Here is a 21,959-nt window from a genome sequence, read left to right on the forward strand (position 1 = left end):
TCCTTTGCAGATGGTGACCATGCATTGTCCCCCTGGCTCTGCCACCATGTTGAGCTGGCAACGCCAATGCTGGGCTCTGCTGCTCCCACAGCGGGCAGCCAAGAAACACATTTTATCCAGCAAGGCACAGCAGGCACCAGCTTGAGGGTTGGTGTGACTCGGGAGGAGGCCAAACCACCAGCTTGCTTCTGCCAGGGCAGGGTGTGGGGCTTTGAACCCACTGGCAGCAGTATCGTGGCCAGGCCAGGCACCATCAGCAGGTGGTGGAAAACAGCAGGAACATGCCCCACATACAGAGTTGTTACCCAGGCTCTGCAGCTGCAAAGGACCTGGTAGGTCACCCTCATGGATCACCAGCATGCAGGATATTATCTTCCATTACAACCAGAGCACCTACAAGGAGACCTCCAGGTCTGAGCTCTGCTCCAGGGATCCAAATCTATCTCTCTGCCAAAGGGCCTGTGGGTAGCACTTCCCATACAGAGATCTATGGTTACTTGATGACTGTACCCTTTATCTAAGTGTTTATTAGCCCCCAATAATGCTTCACTACAGGCAGGTCATAGAACTGCTAGTCATGATTTGTGCCATGGAAGCGGTGGCTGAGACAGAGACTCACGTACAAGTGTCCATCCATCACCTAAAGCCATGGATGAGCTTGGGAAGCTGCATGATAAGCTGACACACACAGAATCACAGAATGGTTTGGGCTGGAAGGGACCTTAAAGCTCATCCAGTTCCAACCCCCTGCCACAGGCAGGGACACCTTCCACTAGACCAGGTTGCTCCAAGCTCTGTCGAACCTGGCCTTGAACACTGCCAGGGATGGGACACCATGGCATGGGGGTTTCACGTGAAAAGAGGAAAGTAACTTAACAAAGCAAGGGATCAACCAAGCAAGGTCTGGGTCTCACCGCAGCAAGGTGAGGGGCTGTACACACAGCTATTGATTTTTTCAGTCAATGCTGTGGAAGCTGCGAGTTGAGCAAGTCTCTCTCCTGTGCCAGAGCTCGGAGCAAGGTAAGAATTGCAACACATTCCCAGCCCATCCCTGTCTCCACCCTCTCTGTGTCATCTCATTAAACGCCAGCTGGAGGGTGGGGTGATCCCTCCAAGCAGCGGTGCCTGGCACTGCCATGCCATAACACACCGGAAAAGGTGAGGCACGCCCAGCCCAAGGGGCATCCCTCCTGCTTGTATTTACATGCTGTAAGGGCCATTCTGGCAAGTCTGTGCACTTTTCTTGGCCTACATATGTTGGGAACAGGGTGGGAGGACAAAGGGATTGCAGCAAGCTCTGGGCAGGCTAATCCCCTCGTTGGCATGCAGTTCAACACACGTTTAAGCTTCCCTCCTGGGTCAGTTTGCTGCGCTGCTCCTGGAAGGTGCTGGTGGAGCAGCCGGGCTGGTTTGGTGGCATGCGCTGGCCTCCCCAGCCTTGCTCCGCATTGCTTTTGCAGCACTGTGCTGTATCACAGCATCACAGGACTGCAGCTGACAGCCCTCTAGCAAAAAAGGTGACGTTCTTGTCCTGGATCTTGTACTGGTAGACCTGGACAACATCCTGCTCCCCCGTCAGCTCCAAGGACAGTCTCCTAGTTATTTTAATCTGCAAAGAGAAAGGAATAGGAATATCATCCCTTTGGCTACCCCACTCACAGCATCCTCACCCCTCAATGCCTCTTGCTGGCCTGCAGGGAAGGGAGATCAGAAGGATTACTGATTAAAAACCTGTCACACCTGCCTGTAACCAGTCCCTTTGCTAGCAGCTGACTAGAGACAATGGAGTAACAAGGCCCCTGTGACCCAGCTGCCCTCCCAGCCCAGAAGCAATCACTACAGGCCAGGCTGAGATCCACTGACATGATAGCCTTGTGTCTAGTTGGAACTGGATGAGCTTTAAGGTCCCTTCCAACCCAACCCGTTCTGTGATTCTATGACAGTTTGAGGCAGCTTCCCAGGAAATGGGTATTTTTCTTTGCCATCACCTTGGGGTGGGATACAGCCTGCACTGCAGTTGCCATATAAACTCCTTCCAGCCTCCAGAGATGGGGGCGTCCCCAGGTGGCAGGATGCCCCTGACTATCCCTGTGGAAGCAGTCACAGCCAAAAGAGCCCAGCTGCTCCAGCAGATCCTAGTCACTGCAACAAGGCTGCTTGTTAGTCCTTAACCATGCTGCAGCATGGACTGTCTCCCGTGAGGCAGAAAGAACATGTCTCACCCACCCTTGGGCCTGCAGGCAGTGTTTTATGTGACATTACCATGTGCCACCTCTCCATGCTCTCCAATGCATTACCTGCCCGTGAACATCCTTGCAGAAGCCGGTCACCAGCCCCTCTACCCACAGGATCAGGTCACTGTGATGACACAGGGAGTTCACAACTAGTTCGTTTTCCTCATCTTCGGAATCCTCATTGCTGTGAACCAGCACCACAATGTTGCCCTGGAATGAGAGCACCAGGCAGAGATGAGCCCCTGGCTGATTCCTAATCCCTAATCAGGGTAAGGAAGAGGAGACAGCAACGAGAGCTTGTGAAATGCTGTGTAAAGCTACTTAGACATCCCCAGCACAGCAGCTGGTTCTGAGCTAAGTCCACAGAGAATATAAACAGCAGATACATATATAAAACTCTGAAACAGGTTGCTATCCCTATACTGTGTGTGTATATATAGATAACATACAGCCTAAAAATATATCAAACCTTTGTTACGAGATAGCTGACTAGTCAAACCAGTCCATCAGGCCACACTAATGGCAACTGAATGAATTCAGAACAGCTACACAGAGACATGGCTGAACGGATGCAGCCAGAGCTGTAATGCTCAAAGCTTCACAGCTCTCACAAGAAGCAAAATGCTCCCCCAAAGCACCACCAACTCTATTAAAAATACATCCCAAGAGTCTCTGCCTCAGCCCATGCAGGTCACCAAAGACTTAAAATAACATGAAATTCCCAGTCAATTAAAATGTACTTTGAAGCTTCAGAACTTTCTTAGACAGAAACAGAAATGTGTTAGTGTGATTTATCATCTTTTTTAGCTGTTTTGGAGGTAAATATTCTCAGCAAGCAGAACATCCCTTGTCAGCATTTACAGCACAAACACCCTGGCACCATATGAAGTGCAGGATAACAAAACCTGACACCATCTACTTTATTTCTCACTCAAGCAGAGAGAGAAGTGGCCAGGGTGGGGGATGCTGTAACGTAAATAGCAACGGATGGATGTGACTGTAAAGATTTTTGGCTGCAATGCTCTCTGAAGTTAGCACATAGCTCAGGAGAGCTTTGTAGAAGTGCTGCATTGTCATCTGCCCTTAGAAACCAGCCAGTGCAACACACAGCAACAGCGAAGACTGGTGGAAGCAGATACTCAGGTGCCTTCTGAGTGGACCTTCATTTCTGTCCCTTGGGAGACTCATCAGCCTCTCGCTACCTTTGTAACCCATTTCCTTCCCTGCTCTCCCACATGCGTACAAACACAGATGTGAGCAGAGATCTCTAGAGAGTCAGGAGCTATAAGAAACACTATTTTGCACCTCGAATCCCTGCTCACGTATCAGGCACAGCTCTTCTCTAGGCAGCATCTCCTGGGAAACCAGTTACAAAGGACCCTACACAGGTACTTCAGGGGCTAACAGCTCCCTGCGAGTGGCCCTAGAGCAATAATTGGAATTTCTTGGATGGCCAAAGCCTTTCAAAACCTCATCATGGACAGGTGGAGAAAGAAAAAAAAAGCCAAGCTGTGCTCCAGAGGCTCTTCTGTATGCACAGCATACAGGACACTGCACGCAGAGGGAGCAGTACCTTCAGCTGGGAGCACACCACAACTCTGCAGCAGTGGATAAAGTCCAGCACCGCCACCGGTGTGGCACCCAGGCTGAGCAGGACACTGAGGTCGTCCACCAGCAGCACAGGGCCCTTCCAGGAGTCACTGCTGGCAGGAGTCAGGGACACCTGGATGAAGTCAAACAAGGCTTTGAGGTCGGAAGTGCTCTTGCTGGAAGAGAAGAAGGAGGTTTCAAAGGGTGTGGCCCACACACGCATTGCATGTCCCCCTCAACCACTGGAACCAACATCTTCCCTCACAGGGAAGAACTTCCTAAAACCTCATCTGAATCTCCCCTCTGACAGTTTAAAGCCATTCCCCTTTGTCCTGTCCCTACCCACCCTTGTCAAAAGCCCCTCTCCAGCTTTCTTGTCGGCCCCTTTAGACAATGGAAGCTGCTCTAAGGTCTCCCCTAGAGAGAGGAGCCTTCTCTTCTCCAGGCTGGACAGGCCGAGCTCTCAGCCTGTCTCCACAGCAGAGGTGCTCCAGCCCTTGGAGCATCTTTGTGTCTTCCTCTAGACTTGCTCCAACAGCTCCACGTCCTTATGTCAGGGCCCCAGAGCTGGATGCAGGACTGAAGGGGGGGTCTCCCCAGAGCAGAGCAGAGAGGGAAAATCCCCTCCCTTGACCTGCTGGTCACACTGCTGGCGGTGCAGCCCAGGACATGGTTGGTTTCTGGCCTGCAAGTGCACACTGCCGGGTCATGGGGAGCTTCTCATCAGCCAACACCCCGAAGTCCTCCCCAGGACTACTCCCAGTCCCTTCATCACCCAGCCTCTATTGATATCGGGGGCTGCCCTGACCCATGTGCAGGACCTTGCACTTGGCCTTGTTGAACACTAAGAGGTTCCCATGGGCTCATTTCTCAAGCTTGTCCTGCGCTTGATCCTGCCACACTCCAGCAAGTCTCACTCTCCCAGACCCAAAGGGCTACATGGTCCCACAGTACAGGGGCCTGCAGGGTTTCAGTGCCTGCCCTCACTCTTACTAAAAGATCATCCACCCGAACCCGAGTCTGAGACAGCAGAGAGCCAGAAGCATCCATGGACACATCAAGTACATGGAAGTCCTTGCTCCGAGGCTGCTATTTGCCAGTTTAACAGCCCTCAGTGGATATTTTTCTATCAAATCATCAGGGGCATGGAGAAAGTGAAGTGGGTGGAGAAAGCGAAGTGGAAATAAAAATGAAAGCCAGCATGATTAAAGCAGCACTGTTCTTTTGGATGAGAACGTAACTCAACACAATTTAAAAGGAATAAAGCTTCTTGGAGTTTTATTTGACACAAACCTGTTTAGTGCTGAAATAGATTTTCTTTAGACCTAAAACATGCTCGGCAATGGGGATGGGGATTGAAATCGCTCTAAAATGCTGGAGAAGGGGGACAGAATCCCTCTTTGAGCAGCAGACAGAGGCAAGGCGGGGCAAGCACAGCAATGTGCATGGTGATGGCATTTCCCTTGAGTGTGCAGCTACCAAGTCCTTGGGCCTCAGAGGGAAGCCCAAAGGGAGTCTGGTCCAACTGGTCAGGTTTACCTTATAAACTGAAGAGGACTGGGCTGTCCCGACTGCTCCTCCTGCTCTCCAAACCAGAGGTCAAGGCAGGACTTGAGGCCTTCCAAGAAGACAAGCTGTCCACGTTCTTTGGCAGCTGTCAGACTGACTCCCTCGAGAGAGGAAAACATTATGTTGCAGAGAAAACAGCTTTGAAGAAATGGTGTAAACAGAACCAAGCGATTGACAGCCAATTTTTATCAGACCTTATCTAAATGTGCTAATAAAGTCAATGCTTCAGTGAGTCCTGTGCAGGGGATGACACAGGCAGTGTTGTTACTTACACACACAGTGGTGTACACATTTGTTCTCCTGTATTTCACCAGGAGATTAACAAAACAGCAACACTGAGATTTGGAGTTCAAGCATCCTGGAAGTGCTACAGGCTGCCCCAAGAACCCTGCTATGAGCAATTTCTTTGCCCTCCCTTCTTGGAGGGTGAAAGCCTTCGGTTTTCAGTATCTCCAAACCATTGCTGTGGCAATAACACTCCCTGGCACAACACAAGCACCTGAGCAAGGCACAGCTCGGATCTAGAGAATGCTGTGGGCCAGGCACCCCAACACTTGCACAACACCCAGGAGAAAGCAGCACGGCTGGGGCTCCTACGAGAGGCAGCCTCAGCCCTGACTTCACTTGGGAGAAGGAGGAGAGACTGTGGCAAACTGCCTGGGGCCATGTGGTGGTGTGCTTCTTCCACCCCTACAACCCGATCTTTATTTCCTGTAGCTCTGCTCAAGTGATAACCACCAGTGCTGGTGGTAATGGATGGTGTGATGGTGGCATCTGACTCAAAGTGGATTCAGGGATACAGATAACAGCATGATAGCCAACATGCTGTGCAACGTGCCCCTCTAACCACTGGTCAAGGGCTGACTCGAGCCAAGTTTGCAAAACAACTAACTTCTGTAGCTGGGATGCAAACATGACTATGAGTCAATTATCTTGCTCTGTAACTAGTAGGCAGCCCAGGGCCCATGGAGCTCTCCTACACAGCACCAGGCTGCATGCCACGGTCTCCCCTGGAATAGGTTACTCCTTGAGGTTGAAAGATTCTTTGCCACAACAGATTCTCGGTAAGTGATTAACAACATATTACACATTGAAATCTTACATGATGTAAAAGATTGTGCATATATAATCCTCTAGACATAAACCACTGACCAAGACTGAGATGAAGTCTGAGCACCTAGACTCCTTTCTGAGAAGTTTAGAAAGCAAGAGGGACACTTCTGACCCTCATGACTCAATGGGAGGGTCTCCATGTAGTAAACACTCAAATGTTCCTTGACACTGAATCTTGTGAAATCACTGCTGTATTTCATAGAATCAGAGTGGTTTGGGTTGGAGGGGACCTTAAAATTCATCCAGTTCCAACCCCCTGCCACGGGCAGGGACACCTTCCACTAGACCAGGTTGCTCCAAGCCCCTGTGTCCAACCTGGCCTTGAACACTGCCAGGGATGGGGCAGCCACAGCTTCTCTGGGCAACCTGTGCCAGGGCCTCACCACCCTCACAGGGAAGAACTTCTTCCTAATATCTAAATCTCATTTCTGTCAGCTTAGTATTTATTATTAAACTTTGTCAAATCACTGTTTTATACCAATAAATATATTGATAGTTCTTTCTTATGAGTGAAGCCTGTTGCTCCATCCACAACAGGTGGTGACTCAAACTCAAGCTGAGATTTCCTCCTTTCAGCCCTGCTTGATCATGAGACTGACCTTGAGAGCCACGTGCTGGGCACATCCAGCTCCAATAGAGAAAGCCCTGGCAGAGCTGCAGCAGACACACTGAAGACCCCAACTAGAGACCTAGGTCATGAACTCCTCTCTCACCCTTCTTTCTTTCATCAGCAAAGGCTACTTTTGGCAACTATTGTATAGCTCCTCAGCTTACCAGTAACCCTGTCAGTCCACCTTTCAGGGGAAAATCTAGTACCTATTACTGACAAGATCATACAAAGTTATCTCATGTGCACTATCTTAGAACCTCAGCCAAACTGTGCATTTCCCAGCAGGAAGAAGTGCAAATGTGCTTGGCTTTCTGGTGTGGGTTGCTTCCCACATTTCACAACAGGACTGTTGTTTCTTAAAATGGAACCAAGGAGCATTAATGCCAAGATTCACAGCGTCTCGGCAGCCTGTAAATAGGGCTGTTGCGCAACGCAGCAGGTAGGTGGACAAGATGGCGAGATAGACGGTTTAAAGACAGTTCAGGAAGGTTTAGCTCGATGCAGTATTGCTTGACAGGCAGAACTGGTGAACAGGGAACCAGAAACAAGGATCCTGAGAAAGCAATTCCTATATCCCCTGAGAGAAGATTTCCCTCTGGGATGCTGTGAGGTTCTGAAACCTCTGAAGAGGGTGGCTGAGAGGGACTGGCCAGGAACAGAAGTCCAAGGGCAGGAGTTCTTGCCTTAAGCCAGGACTGGCTTCTGCCTGAATGCTGAAGGAGCACACACCAGCAGGAACTTCTTAAGCACCACAGAAAATACAGATATTTGCTTATTTTCTAAGCAATTGTGCTGGGAGCCTCAGGACATTTAAGCCCAGAGTCTGAGTTGTCCAGCAAGAGGAAGGTTCAAAGCAGCAACTCCCCCATGATGTTAAAGCACTGAACAGAAAGAGCTGTGCTTGGCACTGTCCCAACACCTTCTTTTGAAAAGACCCTGGAAGTTTTCCAAGCATTTCCCAGTCCTCATGACACTCCTGAGAGCCACTGGGCTCTCTTTGCTCCCACACAAGAGGGAAAGGCAGGAAAGCGATGTGTCCACTTCTGCCTACTGCTTTCTACTTCCATATTTCACCTGCTTGATCTTCCCGTTACTCCAACATGAATATGTAAGTGCCAACATTTTAAAACCCTCTTCTTCTCTTTATATATATATATATACACACATATACATATAAAATTATTGTAAAGCCACACTTTAAACATCTGATCAGTGAGACAATCCCTACAAAGGGTGCTCAGCTGCTTTGTCAGGGCATTTCCACATGAGGACCTCCAGAGAGAAGGTCTGGGTGCATAAGGAAGAGAGCCTTTACAGCAAGATTAACCCACAGCTCCTGCAAGGCTTATCAGCTGCCACATGTTCAGCACTCATGAAAGAAAAGAGATTTCCCCTGCTTTCCTTCCCAGCTGAAACTCAAGGGGGAGAGATCCTTTCATCAGAGCTGGTGCCAGAAAACACTGTCTACAGCAATCAGAAAACAATGGATCAGAGGCAACATCTTCCACTGCGGCCAGGGGATACTCTGACAAGCATCCTCAACTAGCAAAGGCTGTCTGACATGTGTCCACCTCAGATACAGTTTTTAAATCAGCCCGGAGCTTGCCCTTCTTTTTCCTGGTCTTCCACACATGCTTCTGGGAGGAAAGTGATCCCACCTGCCATGCAAATTAGGGAAGGAGAGCCTCAGGCATGGCACCAGCCAGCACTTCTGGACATATCCCTTTTGTTTTCAAGCATCTTCTCAATGAACAGCATTAACCAGCAAGTGTTGCAGCAAACCCTTGCCTCATCGAATCCCAATTGTCTCCTCTCTTTTCCTCTTCTCCCAGGCAAGCCAGGAGCAGTAATTCCTAGGAATGAGACTCTGGGGGAGTGGAGGACTCTTCACTCTCTCTGCCATACATCCCACCAGCCCCAAGCCCAGCAGAGGCAGATGTGGGCTGCAGGCAGAGGGATTTAGCTTTTGCAGGTGATATTTGCTCACTAAAAGCATGCCAGGAAGCAGGGCAGGAACGGAGAGCTAAGGGAAGCCTCTTGGGCAACTGCAAGCACACACGATGGAAAAATTTCCAGCTAAGGACAGAAGAATCTTTATGCAGCAGGCCAGGAGCAAGGAACAGCAGGCAAATACCTGACGTGCCATAAGGTAGGGCTGGGCAGCATCACAATCTCACAAACCTCATCCCCTCGTGAATTTTTGGAGTCCACAGCCTTGAAACGCTTTGCAACAGCAGTGACTAAACTCACTATTAATGTCAGTAAGTCAGAAACTGATTTTAACTTTGCTTCAGCCATTTCTTCTGGCACACACAAACTCTCTGTGCTTCCGATCAGCAAGAAAATTGTTGATGACAGAGGGAAGGGCTACAGCATGAGAGGAAGGCAGCCAAGGGCAGCGTGCTCGTACATAAGACCAGGAATTTGATCTCTTCAGTGTCATGTCACGATGTTCCTGAGTGGACTCAGCAAGTACAGTCTCATTTTCCAAGTGGGGAACGAGGTCCCAGAGAGACAGCATCGGATGGAGACCTGGACGCGCCCCACTGTAGTCATCTTCTACAGCAAACTTCTGCTTGTCTCACAGCTAGTAACCTCTGGAAGCAGCACAGGAAGCAGCAGCACAGCTTGAAGACACTGGAAAAAGCACTCAAAATGGCCAACAGCCACCTTCCTGACTGCCATAGACACTACACGCATTCCTGCTGCAGAGCCACCGTGCTGTAGAACATCCAAACAGCATGCATTAAGCAGCCCTGAAAGCTTTCATCATCCCACAGCACCACGCTCCATTATGGCTGGGAGCACACAAACGTTATCTCTGGCAATCTGTCATTTACCCATCAAGCCCAGAAATGCTTCTGAAACAGCAGCTCAGCGTGACTGGAGCTGCGAGCACCATGACGGAGCACAACTGTTCTCATCCATCTGGGATGCTGCCAGCCGGGCAGCACGGTGGCCCTCCAGCCTGCCAGCAGTGACATCCCTTCGAAACAGAACCACTGCTCACCATGGGCCAATTCATTCGGGAAAGCAAAATACCTGGAAGAGAGAACTAGTAATGGGGCATGTGAGGCAGTGGTCATTAGCTCCAACAGCAAACACAGCCGGGGTACAAAGTGTGACCATCTGTGACCAGGCAACTGACCAAGGTCCCTTTGCTAGTACAACTACCTGCAGGGGCAAGCAGAGATGACCAGGTGATGTGTGACCTCAGTGCTAGGGCAGGAGAGAGGGCAACAGGCAAGAGGGAGACCAAATGGGGACAAGTATGTTTTTCTTCAAAACAAAATACTGTACAAATGAGGGTGGGAACACCAACCTGGCAAGCCACCCTCGTGCAATTAGTCTTCCTGCCACTGTGGCCCAGCGTATTCTCTACAAGGACACAGCAAATAACATTAACTGTCCCTCAAAATTAAATGCAGATGCTCATGAAAAGAGCAGGATTTGCAAAAAAGGAAATCTGTGAAGCCAGTATTACAAAGGCAGTGCAGGCACAAAAATCCAGGGAAGCTATTTCCTGCAAGTAAAAATACACCACTGCATTTAGCTAAAACATAAGGAGGTGGTTCTGGACTGGTAAGACCTGGCAACACTGTGGGGAAGAGCATGTAAGGCAAGCATTACTTCAACTGGGTGTAAGTACTTAGTATATTTATATATACACCAGGTACTACAGGACCAGATCTACCAAACATCACTGTAAAGATCACAGAATATGACCCTGGTTCCAGGACCCTTCCTCCCAGGCGTGGGACCATCCAAGTCCCAGCAGAAACAAGAGCATTGCTAAGGTGTGAAACTCTTCCAACTGCAGTCTTTTGGAAGTGCATAATCTCCTGCCAAGAATGATTATGCATGGGAGATTTAACCTAGGAATCATAGAATCACAGCATAGTTTGGTTGTAAGGGACACTCAACGTTCATCCAGTTCCAACCCCCTGCCACAGGCAGGGACACCTTCCACCAGACCAGGTTGCTCCAAGCTCTCTCCAACCTGGCCTTGAACACTGCCAGGGATGGGGCAGCCACAGCTTCTCTGGGCACCCTGTGCCAGGGCCTCACCACCCTCACAGGGAAGAACTTCTGCCTCAGATCTCATCTACATCTCCCCTCTGTCAGTTTAAATCCATTCCCCCTTGTCCTGTCCCTACCTGCCCTTGTCAAAAGCCCATCTCCAGCTTTCTTGTGGGCCCCTTTAGGTACTGGAAGCTGCTCCAAGGTCTCCTCAAAGCTCCCCTTGGGCCAGGTTCTTTGGAGGAACTACAGCCTGGTCTACTGCAACTCTCCAGGCCAACACAGAGAGCCAAGCAACTTGTCTTGAGCTTGTCATGGAGGAAGAAGAAGTGGGAAGACAGCGGATGGTAATTTGATGGGGCATGCAGCTCACCTAACTGCAGCATGACTCAGCTCAGGGTGCTGCCTGGAATGGGGTTTGCTGCAGCCATGTAGATGACATCCCTGCTGGTCTCCAGTAGAGATCTACAGCAGCAAATTCTTAAGCAAGTTTAAAGAGTGACATGATCCTGGTAAAAACCACCTTTACTGAGCCTGATGTGTTCATTTAGGCAAAAAAAGGATTAAAGCAAAGACCTTAGGAAAACTCAGACAGATATAAATAACTGATGTTACGACCTCCAACTCCTCAGAGCTCAGGAAGAATTCACAACAGACCACATGGGCACCTGTGAAGTTCTCATGTAAGACTGACTCAGACTTGAAACCAACAGGACAGGGACATCTCACCACAGTGGCAAATTTAATCACCTCTCTGCACTCCCCTGGGCAATCTGTATTGTTCTTATCACCTCCCTTCATGTCAGTAACCTTTCTGCTGAAGCAGCAGCCAGCAAATAATTTCGATTTGCATTGCACATGTGCTGCAGCTAATCCTCACATTCTCTCTCTTCTCAGACTCTTCCACAAGGGAGATGACAACAGCACCTATTAAAAGCACACACACAAGCTGTGCACCAGGGAATTTCATCACATTAGGAAACACACCAACAAACACGATTCTGCTTTTAGAGCAGGCAAGGATCTCATACTTAACAGCTGAATCTCCTGCCTACACTGGTGGCTTTGTCCCATTTCCTGTCCCTCTTAAGTTCCCCTCAAGATTTTCTCCTCTCTGCAACACAAAGGGCAGAACTATTCAGTGCTCGAAGAGGCTGGTTTGCTCAGCAGTGGGGAATCTGCTCCACTGGGCAATCACATGTTGAGTATCTGCTGTGAGTTAAAGCTCCACGTGGAAATGCTTTGTTTGCTCAGCCTTCCAATATTTAAAGAGCCCACAAGAAAGCTGGAGAGGGGCTTTTGACAAGGGCAGGCAGGGATGGGACAAGGGGGAATGGATTTAACCTGACAGAGGGGAGATTGAGATGGGATCTGAGGACAAAGTTCTTCCCTGTGAGGGTGGTGAGGCCCTGGCACAGGGTGCCCAGAGAAGCTGTGGCTGCCCCATCCCTGGCAGTGTTCAAGGCCAGGCTGGAGAGAGCTTGGAGCAACCTGGTCTAATGGAAGGTGTCCCAGCCCATGGTAGGGGGTTGGAACTGGGTGAGTTTTGAATGTCCCTTCCAACCCAAACCATTCTAGGATTCTATATGATTCTGTTATTTTATTTAACTTAGGTCTGAGCTCTCAGACCACTGATCTTTTACAGGGTAAAAGCTGAGTAGCAGATAAAATGCAATTGCTTAGCAAGCACCAAAACTCAACCCCCATTTACAGTGAGAAATAAACTGTTATTGCAACACCTGGTTCTTCAGCACCTGTAAGTCTTTACAAGCAGCAGCATTGCTGGGATTTCCAGCAGAATGAGAGGGAGGACTAATTCAAGACCCGTCCCTTCAGACATGGAAGGTCACCTGGACTTCCCAACCAGAGTATTTCACATCTGGGCACTACAGAAAAAGCTGAGAACTGCAGTTTAAAGACAGAGCTCAGGTTGACTTGCTGACATTGGGAATAACAGTGCCTACTTCATTTCCCTGTTTCCTCGTTTCATGATACACATAATCCTTGCCTGACTCACCAAGTGAAGGAAATCCATTCGAACACACTCAGCATTTGTGGCTCCTCAGATGGCTCAAACTGATGGCTTGGCCCACAGGCACTAAGAGGCATACAGGTGTTCTTCTGAATCTACAGGGGATTCATCTCAACGCACTTCATCACAATGTAACCACAGGACAGAGAATAAAATCACCTCAGGAGCTCCCATGCCGTACAGCTGGTGCGTCCTGCAGGCACACAGAGAGGCCCATAGGACACAGACACCATGGCATTGTTCTCCCCAGAGCACTAATGAAACTACATCTACTAGTCTGGGCCTGCCTGGAGAATACTGATCTCCAGAAAACATTTCTAAGCACAAAGAAAGCAAGGAGCCGTTCAGCTTTCTGCCCTCTCTGGGGCAGAGGCCAGTGGGGCCCTTGCAGTGACTCTTATAGCTTTTGCCCTATGCCACATCCCTTCTCCAGTGAGAAGTGCTCTCCTACTGCAGGAGCACCACTCCTCACATCCCCATCAAGATCTGGAAACATTTGCTCACATGCAATTCCCATTCCCTGTTCTCATTTATTTCCATCCAACAGAAACTCCCTGGACCTGTAATTATTAACCTACGCAAAGAGACTTACCAGCTTCTGTGCTATGATGTTATAGTGACTGAAGGACTGCAGCAGCGCCACAAAGCAAACCTTACAGCCAGCTGGGAGGGAAGACAAAAAGACACGTTATCATTTCAAATTTGCAAGCTGCCATTATCAACGAACATAATCCACAGCAGCCAAGCTACTGATCTGTCTGGAAAGTCCTTGAAGTGAGAAAGGTCACTTGCTCATGGCTGCGCTTTCAATTTTCACCTTTCTATAGGATTTCCACATTAGGGAAAATGTTCCTTCCTTTTCCTTTTAAACTTAACAAGAAAAAATTACATAGAAAAGTAGGAGGCCCCTTTTCTGTCTCATGCCATCTTGCCCAGGGATCTCCCGGCTCTGTTTGCTGGTATTACTGCAAAAAGGCCAAAGGCCAACCGTGACATGAACTACTGAAACCAGTGATGTGCCAAAAATCCCCATTTTGGCTCTCAGAGAGCAAGTGACCTTGACTGGAAAAACACACAGAACAAGCAAATTTGACACTTAAACATGATTTTGGAAAACCTAGAATGTGACAACCTGATATTATGGTTTGTGTATGAACAAAATCATTAGTTGTTTCCCCTGCCAGAAAGCAGGACATAGATTTCAGGTGGAACAAGCAGCAGAGCAGCAAAGGGATGTGAAGAGACCCTGAGGCAGTGCCTTGGCAGGGCTGTCCCTTTGAGGCATGGATGTGATGGATGTACCACTCAGGGAATAAGGAATTGGCTGGGTGGTTGAGTCAAAGAGTTGCAGTCAACAGCTCAATGCCCAAGTGCAGGCAAGTGACAAGGGGCATTGCTCAGGGGACTGTTGTTTAACATCTTTGTCAGCGACACGAACAGTGGGACTGAGCATCCTCACCAAGCTTCCACTGACACCAAGTTGTGTGGTGCAGTCGACACACTGGGGGGAAGGGATGGTATCTAGAGGGACCTGGACAGGAAGACGTGGGACAGTGTGAACATCATGAAGTTCAACACAGGCAACTGCAAGGTCGTGCACATGGGTCAGGGCAATCCCAAGCACAAATACAAGCTGGGGGAGACTGGATTGAAAACAGCCCTGAGGAGACGGACTTGGGGGTGTTGGGTGACAAGAAGCTCACCATGCCCCAGCAGTGTGCACTCATAGCCCGGAAACCAGCCATGTCCTGGGCTGCATCACCAGCAGCGTGACCAGCAGGTCGAGGGAGGGGATTCTCCACCTCTACTCCACTCTGCTGAAATCCACCCCGCAGCCCTATGTCCAGCTCTGGGGCCCCAGCGTAAGAAGGACATGGAGCTGTTGGAGAGAGTCCAGAGGAGGCCACAGGAACACACCGAGGGCTGGAGCACTTCTGCTATGGAAACAGGCTGAGAGAGCTGGGCTTGTTCAGCCTGGAGAAGAGAAGGCTCTGGGGAGACACCTTAGAGCAGCTTCCAGTGCCTAAAGGGGCCCAACAAGAAAGCTGGAGAGGGGCTTTTGACAAGGGCAGGTAGGGATAGGACAACGTGGAACGGCTTTAACCTGACAGAGGGGAGATTTAGATCGGATGTGAGGCAGAAGTTCTTCCTTGTGAGGGTGGCGAGGCCCTGGCACAGGCTGCCCCGAGAAGCTGTGGCTGCCCCATTCCTGGCAGCGTTCAAGGTCAGGTTGGATGTGGCTTGGAGCAACCTGGTCTAGTGGAAGGTGTCCCTGCCTGTGGCAGGGGGTGGAATTCGAGGAGCTTTAAGGTCCTTTCCAACCCAAACCAATCTAGAATTTGATGATTTTGAACTGTTCACACTATCAGTAACCTGCTCTCCACGGGTCTTCCTGCAGTTCACACTGTTCCATTAAGTAAAACAAATTTTTTTTAATGCAATGAAGCTATAGCTGAGGATGTGGCAGTTACAGGGGGCAGGATGTTCTCTGCGTAGCACTCTGAGCTATGTTTCAAGTCTATAAGTACCAAATTTGCTGGGCTTGCTGCTTTGCCAGAAGAAAGCTGGAAAAGTCCGTGAGTCCAGCACCCACTCTGCAGGGGCTGGTAGGTTACTCACAGGTGAAACTGTTAGCAGAAAAGCAATTAGGCAACTTGCCAGGCTCTTTGTTTCTTTACTCACTACCAGCTTATCTATTTGTTAGTTGTCCCTGATAGCTTTAATTAATTAATAAAACACCCAGCTAGTGAAGCAATTGCCGTCAGCTCCTACTGTCAAATGCCCCTGTGATTTGCAACATTCACTGCACTATTGATCAAACAAGGTACATAGACATGATGGGATGTAACCAAAGACACAGAACAAGTCTCAAGAACAAGTTGGGACTGGGATTCATAAATCCTGATTCCAAAGCTTTGCACTAATCTGAGGATGTCTCATGCTCTGCAGAACCACCCTCTGCTCACATAGAAACACTTCACACTGAAGGAACCTCCAAGGAGATGGCAAAGGCAAACCTTTGCCTTGGAGAGTCCTGCTGCTGACATACCTCTGAGGTAGAAGGAGAGGAAATGGTGCACCAGGAAGCTGCCATCTGTTCTGGTGTCTCGCAGCAGTGTGAATTTACCCTGAAAAAGAAACAGCAAAATAACTTAACAGGAACACCAGGCACAAACTGCTCCTGGTTCCATCTTGGTAGACAAGATGTCTGCTCAGGCATGGGAACACTCTGCAGGTACTAGTCAGAGAAAGAAGAGGACAAGCAGCACTACAGCTACCCAGCCATTTACAAAGGGATGCCAGCGCTTCCTCCAGACACAGCCCACAGGAAAGCATCAGAAGCTGTTGAATTCAATGCTTTCCAAAAGACGTGCCCACGAGCTGAAAGCCCTTGTGCTAGACTGAGACCACTGTGCTCTGTGCCCACCAAGAACCACCTCCTCACATGGAAACACACAGCTGGTGCAGAGTACACCAAGTATTCATGCACCTGGTGCTGGACACCATCATCACGAATGGCTGGGAACCATTTCCACCTCTTTCTGCTCCAAGTGGCATAGATGGCAGTCGGACAACAGCCACCCAGTGTTCCCTGTCCATTCTCCTACTGCCATGGGCAGTATCACCTGAGAGCTTAAAATGGCAGCCCTGCTACAGCTGCAGCTTCTCTTGTCCCCAAACCACCCTCCCTGTCCCCTGTTCCAGGGTTACCTCAAACATGCCACGTTCAGAGCAGAAAGCTGTATCCTCAGAATATGTGTACTGGAGCAGAGCTCTCTGCACAAAGTATATACCTTGTTTTGATCACACAGGAAATTAATTCAGTTCATCAGTGCATGCTTGTTATCAGTACCAGCCTCATCAAGGCATTTGTTTCCATTAAAACCTTAGTCAAGATATTTCTTTAATCAATACAAATCATAGAAGGGCTGCTTTTAATCACAAAGAACTTATCAATGCACTTTTCTTTCCAATCTATTAGAAGAAAAGGAAAAGCCTTTTACAGCAACAAGCAATATACCCATAGGCAATTCACAAGCCATCTATCAGTTAACTCCCCACTGCCCAAAACCAAAAGCAGTGTTAATGGAACAGAAAATATTGAACACGGCTGCAGAGAATGCAAACGAGAAGCCAGGGTAGAGAACTGCTGCTCTGCCTTAGCCAGAGAGCTCTTTCCCACCCAAAGAAAGGGGTTAGGCTCTGTGGCCATTACAGTAACAAGAGGCACCACTCCAGGGAGCAGCAAACTGAGATGTACCTTCCTTGGCTAAGCCTGGAGTTCAAAGCTCTGGTTTCAAACAGCACAAGCTCAAATGTTCAGAGGTTTATCTACTGCACGACTTCATCCTCTTTCAACATCCCTCTTCCCCACAACGGCTCCCTGCAAGAGCAGACCCTGAGTCCCCTCCTTCACCTGCTAACTCTCCAAAGGCTCTCCTCTGCAGAACACAGCAGGATGTTATCATTCAGAGCATACATTATTTTGCTTTACAAACCTTCCAGTTGCAAACCCTTAAATCCTGTCAACGCTCACTTTGCTGTCACACTGCAGGTGCTCAGGTAGCACTCAAACCTCTTCTGCCACTTAAGATGCCTGTTAAACAGGTGAGGAAGTGTCCAAACCAAATATCTCCAAAGGCAGCAGCTGAACCAAAGTACAGCTGGTAGAAGGAAGGAGGGAAGAAAGAAGAGAGGAAGGGAGGCAACAGATCCAGGAAACTCCTGCATCCTGCTTGTGTGATGGCACATCTCCCCCCCACCCACCCCAATCCTCTTGGCTGATCTATGATTTCAGGAATTCCCATAAGCCTCGGCCTTTGTGTAATGAGTTCGGTAGTGAAGCGTCACTTGACCATACCAGGGACTTCTGTTCTCTGGCCAAGATGGGAGCTGACAGCAGGGATAATCATAGAACCCCAGAATACTTTGGGCTGAAAGGGAGCTTAAAGCTTACCCTGTTCCAAACCCCTGCCATGAGCAGGGACACCTTCCACTAGACCAGGTTGCTCCAAGCCTCATCCAACCTGGCCTTGAACACTGCCAGGGATGGGGCAGCCCCTTACTTGTTGGCCCCTTTAGGCACTGGAAGCTGCCCTAAGGTCTCCCCAGAGCCTTCTCTTCTCCAGGCTGAACAAGCCCAGCTCTCTCAGCCTGTCCCCATAGCAGAGGTGCTCCAGCCTTTAGAGCATTTCCATGGCCTCCTCTGGACTCACTCCAACAGCTCCACATCCTTCTCACGGTGGGAGCTGGATGCAGAACTGCAGGGTGGTTCTCACGAGAGTCCCCTGACAGCCTTAGAATACTCCTTCCCTTGATCATAGCCCAAGTGGAACAGTACCACTGTCACCAGAGTTTTGTTTCTAGTAACTACCAACTTGGGTTGCATCCAGGATAGAAATCTGATAACGACTAAAGCCAATTATCTTGTGAACCTATAAAGAGTGATCTTAAATGAGACCCTATGAGCTCTCCCAGCTCACAGTGGGCAGCAACCAGCATCTCCCTCTGAAGAGCATGCCTCTCAGAAGTCACAAAAGCTCAAGTCTGCCATAATCAGAGGCCTGTCAGCAAAAGACAGGATCTGGACTGACATTCCTCCACTCCTTGAGACTCAGCCCTCACCCACTGAGATATGCTGAGACATCAAACGTATTTCACTGACTCTCAAGAGAAATTTTTAACAGCTACTTTTATGTCGTTAGGTATGTGTATACATATTGTTATAGCAATGGCAGTAAATTCTGTTGTCAAACTTTGTAAGATCCACCTCAGAACTGGAAGGTATTGCTAAACGGAAACTGTGTAAGAATTCCCTCTGTGATGAAGCTTGTAAACCTTTAGATGTAAACTGCTGATCAAGTCTAAGACTAAGACTAGATCCAGATGCACTTCTGCGCTTTCAGGAGTTGAGAAAGCAAAGGGGTCTGTTTTAAAACTTGTGACTCAACATGAGGGTCTTCCCTACCTTTTGTGCCTTTGGTGTCTGTATCAGCCATTTTTAGTTGGATTTTGCCTTGATTTTTTTCTTTATACGCTTCATCCATGTAATAAGTAAGAGTGAACCTCACAATCAAATTCTGTTAAGTCCTGCCTTTATAAATCTTATTAAATCTGCTCTTGCTGATACCTTTGACGGCCATTCTTTGAGCAACCCAAACCCACTAATTTCTCCACAGCTTGTGGCCACAGACCTGCTCCAAAGCCTTTAGCAACTCCAGACACAGGCCACAAATACAGGAATCAGGGATCTATCACCCATGTTGACTCAAGGAGGAAGGCATGCAAAGCCAGCAGGAATCTGCGAGGATTTCCAAAGTCCATGCAGCTCTTGCACACATCCCCACAGACCAGGTCGATCAAACTGTTTAGCAGCTGGCTGGAAGCAACCAGATTCATGGGGGTCCAGGTGGTGGGCAGCCTCCCCTGGCTGCAGGGAAAAGGAATGTTGCTGAGGAGCTGGTAAGCCCTGGCCCCACCACCAGGACCTTGGTTGTTGGCAAGGAAAAGACCGACAGCCCCCAATTTTCCACCATGAATGCTCACTGCAATTCTCTTCCCCCTTCCTCGTGTCCTTCTCAAGCCCAGAAAGACACTGCTGAGGATGAAGCACTTGCAAAGGCAAAGCCTTCTTGTAGCCCCTTCATCCACTTGCCCCAGCCCGCTCCCTCTTGCTGTCAGGCTCTTTCCACCTGCAGGCTACACAGCAGAAGCTGCAGCTACTTGTTGGAAACTGCCAAAAGTCCTTGGCAGGGCAGTAGCGGGTGTCACCAGCATGCAGCAGTGACATGTCAGATACACCCACACAGGCGGCAGCTTCATCCACCAGCCAGCCCCGCAGCGAAGGCATTTGTCAGCACTTTGAACATGTCATAAGCCAACTGTGAAGATGCAGAAACCAGGACAGTGGAGATGGGAAGAAGAGATTCACAAAGGGCTGATGTTTTTTAAGCACAGCAGGATGCTGATTCCCAGCACGCCATGGCCAGATCACAGAATTACAGAATCACAGAATGGTTTGGGTTGGAAGGGACCTTAAAGCTCATCCAGTTCCATCGCCCCTACCATGTGCAGGGACACCTTCCACTAGACCAGGTTGCTCCAAGCCCCATCCAACCTGGCCTTGAACACTGCCAGGGATGGGGCAGCCACAGTTTCTCTGGGCAACCTGTGCCAGGGCCTCACCACCCTCACAGGGAAGAACTTCTGCCTCACATCTGATCTAAATCTCCGCTCTGTCACATTAAAGCCATTCCCCCTTGTCCTGTCCCTACCCGCCCTTGTCAAAAGCCCCTCTCCAGCTTTCACATGGACCCTTTTAGGCACTGGAAGCTCCTCTAAGGTCTCCCCGGAGCCTTCTCTTCTCCAGGCTGAACAAGGCCAGCTTTTCCAGCCTGTCTCCATAGAAATGCTCCAGCCCTCTGAGCACCAAAAACACCCCACCAATGTTTTCCAGCTGAGGGGAACACTGCCCTACTCCCACCATAAACCTTATAGGGAAATACAGGGGTAAACTCAGACATAAATTATCATCCCAAACCTGCTTTCACTGTGCTAATACGTATCAGGAAAAAGAGTGATGTACAACACACTTGTATTTTAGTAACTTTTTACCTAAGTGCCTCACAGCTCTCACGCAGGGCAAAGGCATTTAGTTATAGCGTGATTCTATTACCACAAAACCTACATGGGTGAACTGAATTAACGGAGGGGCCTGAAGGCAGAGGAACCTCCAGAGCACACCACAGGGCCCGGAGGAGCGCTGGGTACCAATTTTCATCCCCGCTTCTGCTGTTATCCACCACACGGCAGCGGCCACGCTCAGACACAGCAACGGGCTGCGGGTCCGGGTCCAGGCCCCGGCCCCTCCGCAGCGGCGGATACCGGAGATTCAGCCCTGAGGAGCATCGGGGAAACAAGGCAGAGCGAAGAGGAAGGCCCAGCGCCCGTTAACGACGCCCTGGAAGCCCAGGCAACGACGACCACACCGCACCCCCGCCACAGCCTCACGATGTCCCGCCTCTCCCGGCATGCACCGCGCGGCTCCTGGACTGCAGCTCCCAGCAGTCCCCGCGCGGGCCCGCACGGCCGCCACTGCCGACCCGCTCCTTCCTTCCTCCCTTGCCTCCTCATGCCGCTCCCTCTCACCGTCTCCGGTCGCTGCGGGGAGGCGCCCAGCAGCTCGTTCAGCTCCGCAAACATGGCGGGCGGGCCGCCACGGCGGGGACACGGAGTCTTCCGGCAACGGGGACGAGGGGAGGGCTTGCAGCCCCGCGCATGCGCTGAGCGGAGGCGAACGGCGCCGCCTGCTGGAGGGGCGGGGGCTTCCTCAGCGCGGCTGCTGATCTGAGGCGCCCGGGGGAGTGCTCCCTTGTGCCGCAGGGATCCGGCGGGGCGGCTCCAGCGCCTGCCGCTGCTTTGGGGTCATCCTGCCGCAGGGCTTGGCCTCCCCCGTGGCTGAGCTCCGTGAGCATCCTGTCAGCCTGGCCAGGGTGCCTGGGCTGCAGCAGGACCCTCCATCCCGGCCGCTAATGAAGGTGCTACATGGGGCTGGATCCCAGCACTGACCACCAGTGTCCGGGCTCTAGCTGGACTTGCTGCCTCTCATCCCCGGCCCAGAGGTGTCCCCCTTTGCCCTTCTGCCAGCTGCACACTGGGTTTATATCGTAGAATCCCAGAGTGGTTTGAGTCGGCAGGAACCTTAAAGCTCATCCACTTCCAACCCCCTGCCGTGGGCAGGGACACCTTCCACCAGACCAGGTTGCTCCAAGCCCCTGTGTCCAACCTGGCC

The 21,959-nt window shown here is 50.1% G+C and overlaps 1 protein-coding gene across 2 annotated transcripts; it reads right to left on the reverse strand.

The window, feature by feature from the left end:
• Positions 1–501: 501 nt before the first annotated feature.
• ELP6 (elongator acetyltransferase complex subunit 6) lies at positions 502–21,446 on the reverse strand. Of its 2 annotated transcripts, XM_065667087.1 has the most exons (7): positions 21,317–21,446; positions 16,218–16,296; positions 13,761–13,831; positions 5,364–5,494; positions 3,808–4,000; positions 2,298–2,444; positions 502–1,609 (listed from the first exon to the last, which is right to left on the reverse strand). In XM_065667087.1, the coding sequence occupies exons 1-7, from the start codon at positions 21,368–21,370 to the stop codon at positions 1,481–1,483; spliced, it is 804 nt and encodes a 267-aa protein (XP_065523159.1). In that variant the 5' UTR covers positions 21,371–21,446; the 3' UTR covers positions 502–1,480. The 2 variants fall into 2 exon arrangements, with proteins under 2 accessions (XP_065523159.1, XP_065523161.1); XM_065667089.1 differs by lacking the exons at positions 13,761–13,831; positions 16,218–16,296; positions 21,317–21,446 and adding an exon at positions 13,154–13,333.
• Between the last annotated feature and the right edge of the window lie 513 nt (positions 21,447–21,959).

This window comes from Lathamus discolor, chromosome 2, assembly GCF_037157495.1.
Source record: "Lathamus discolor isolate bLatDis1 chromosome 2, bLatDis1.hap1, whole genome shotgun sequence".
NCBI classification, from domain to species: domain Eukaryota; kingdom Metazoa; phylum Chordata; class Aves; order Psittaciformes; family Psittacidae; genus Lathamus; species Lathamus discolor.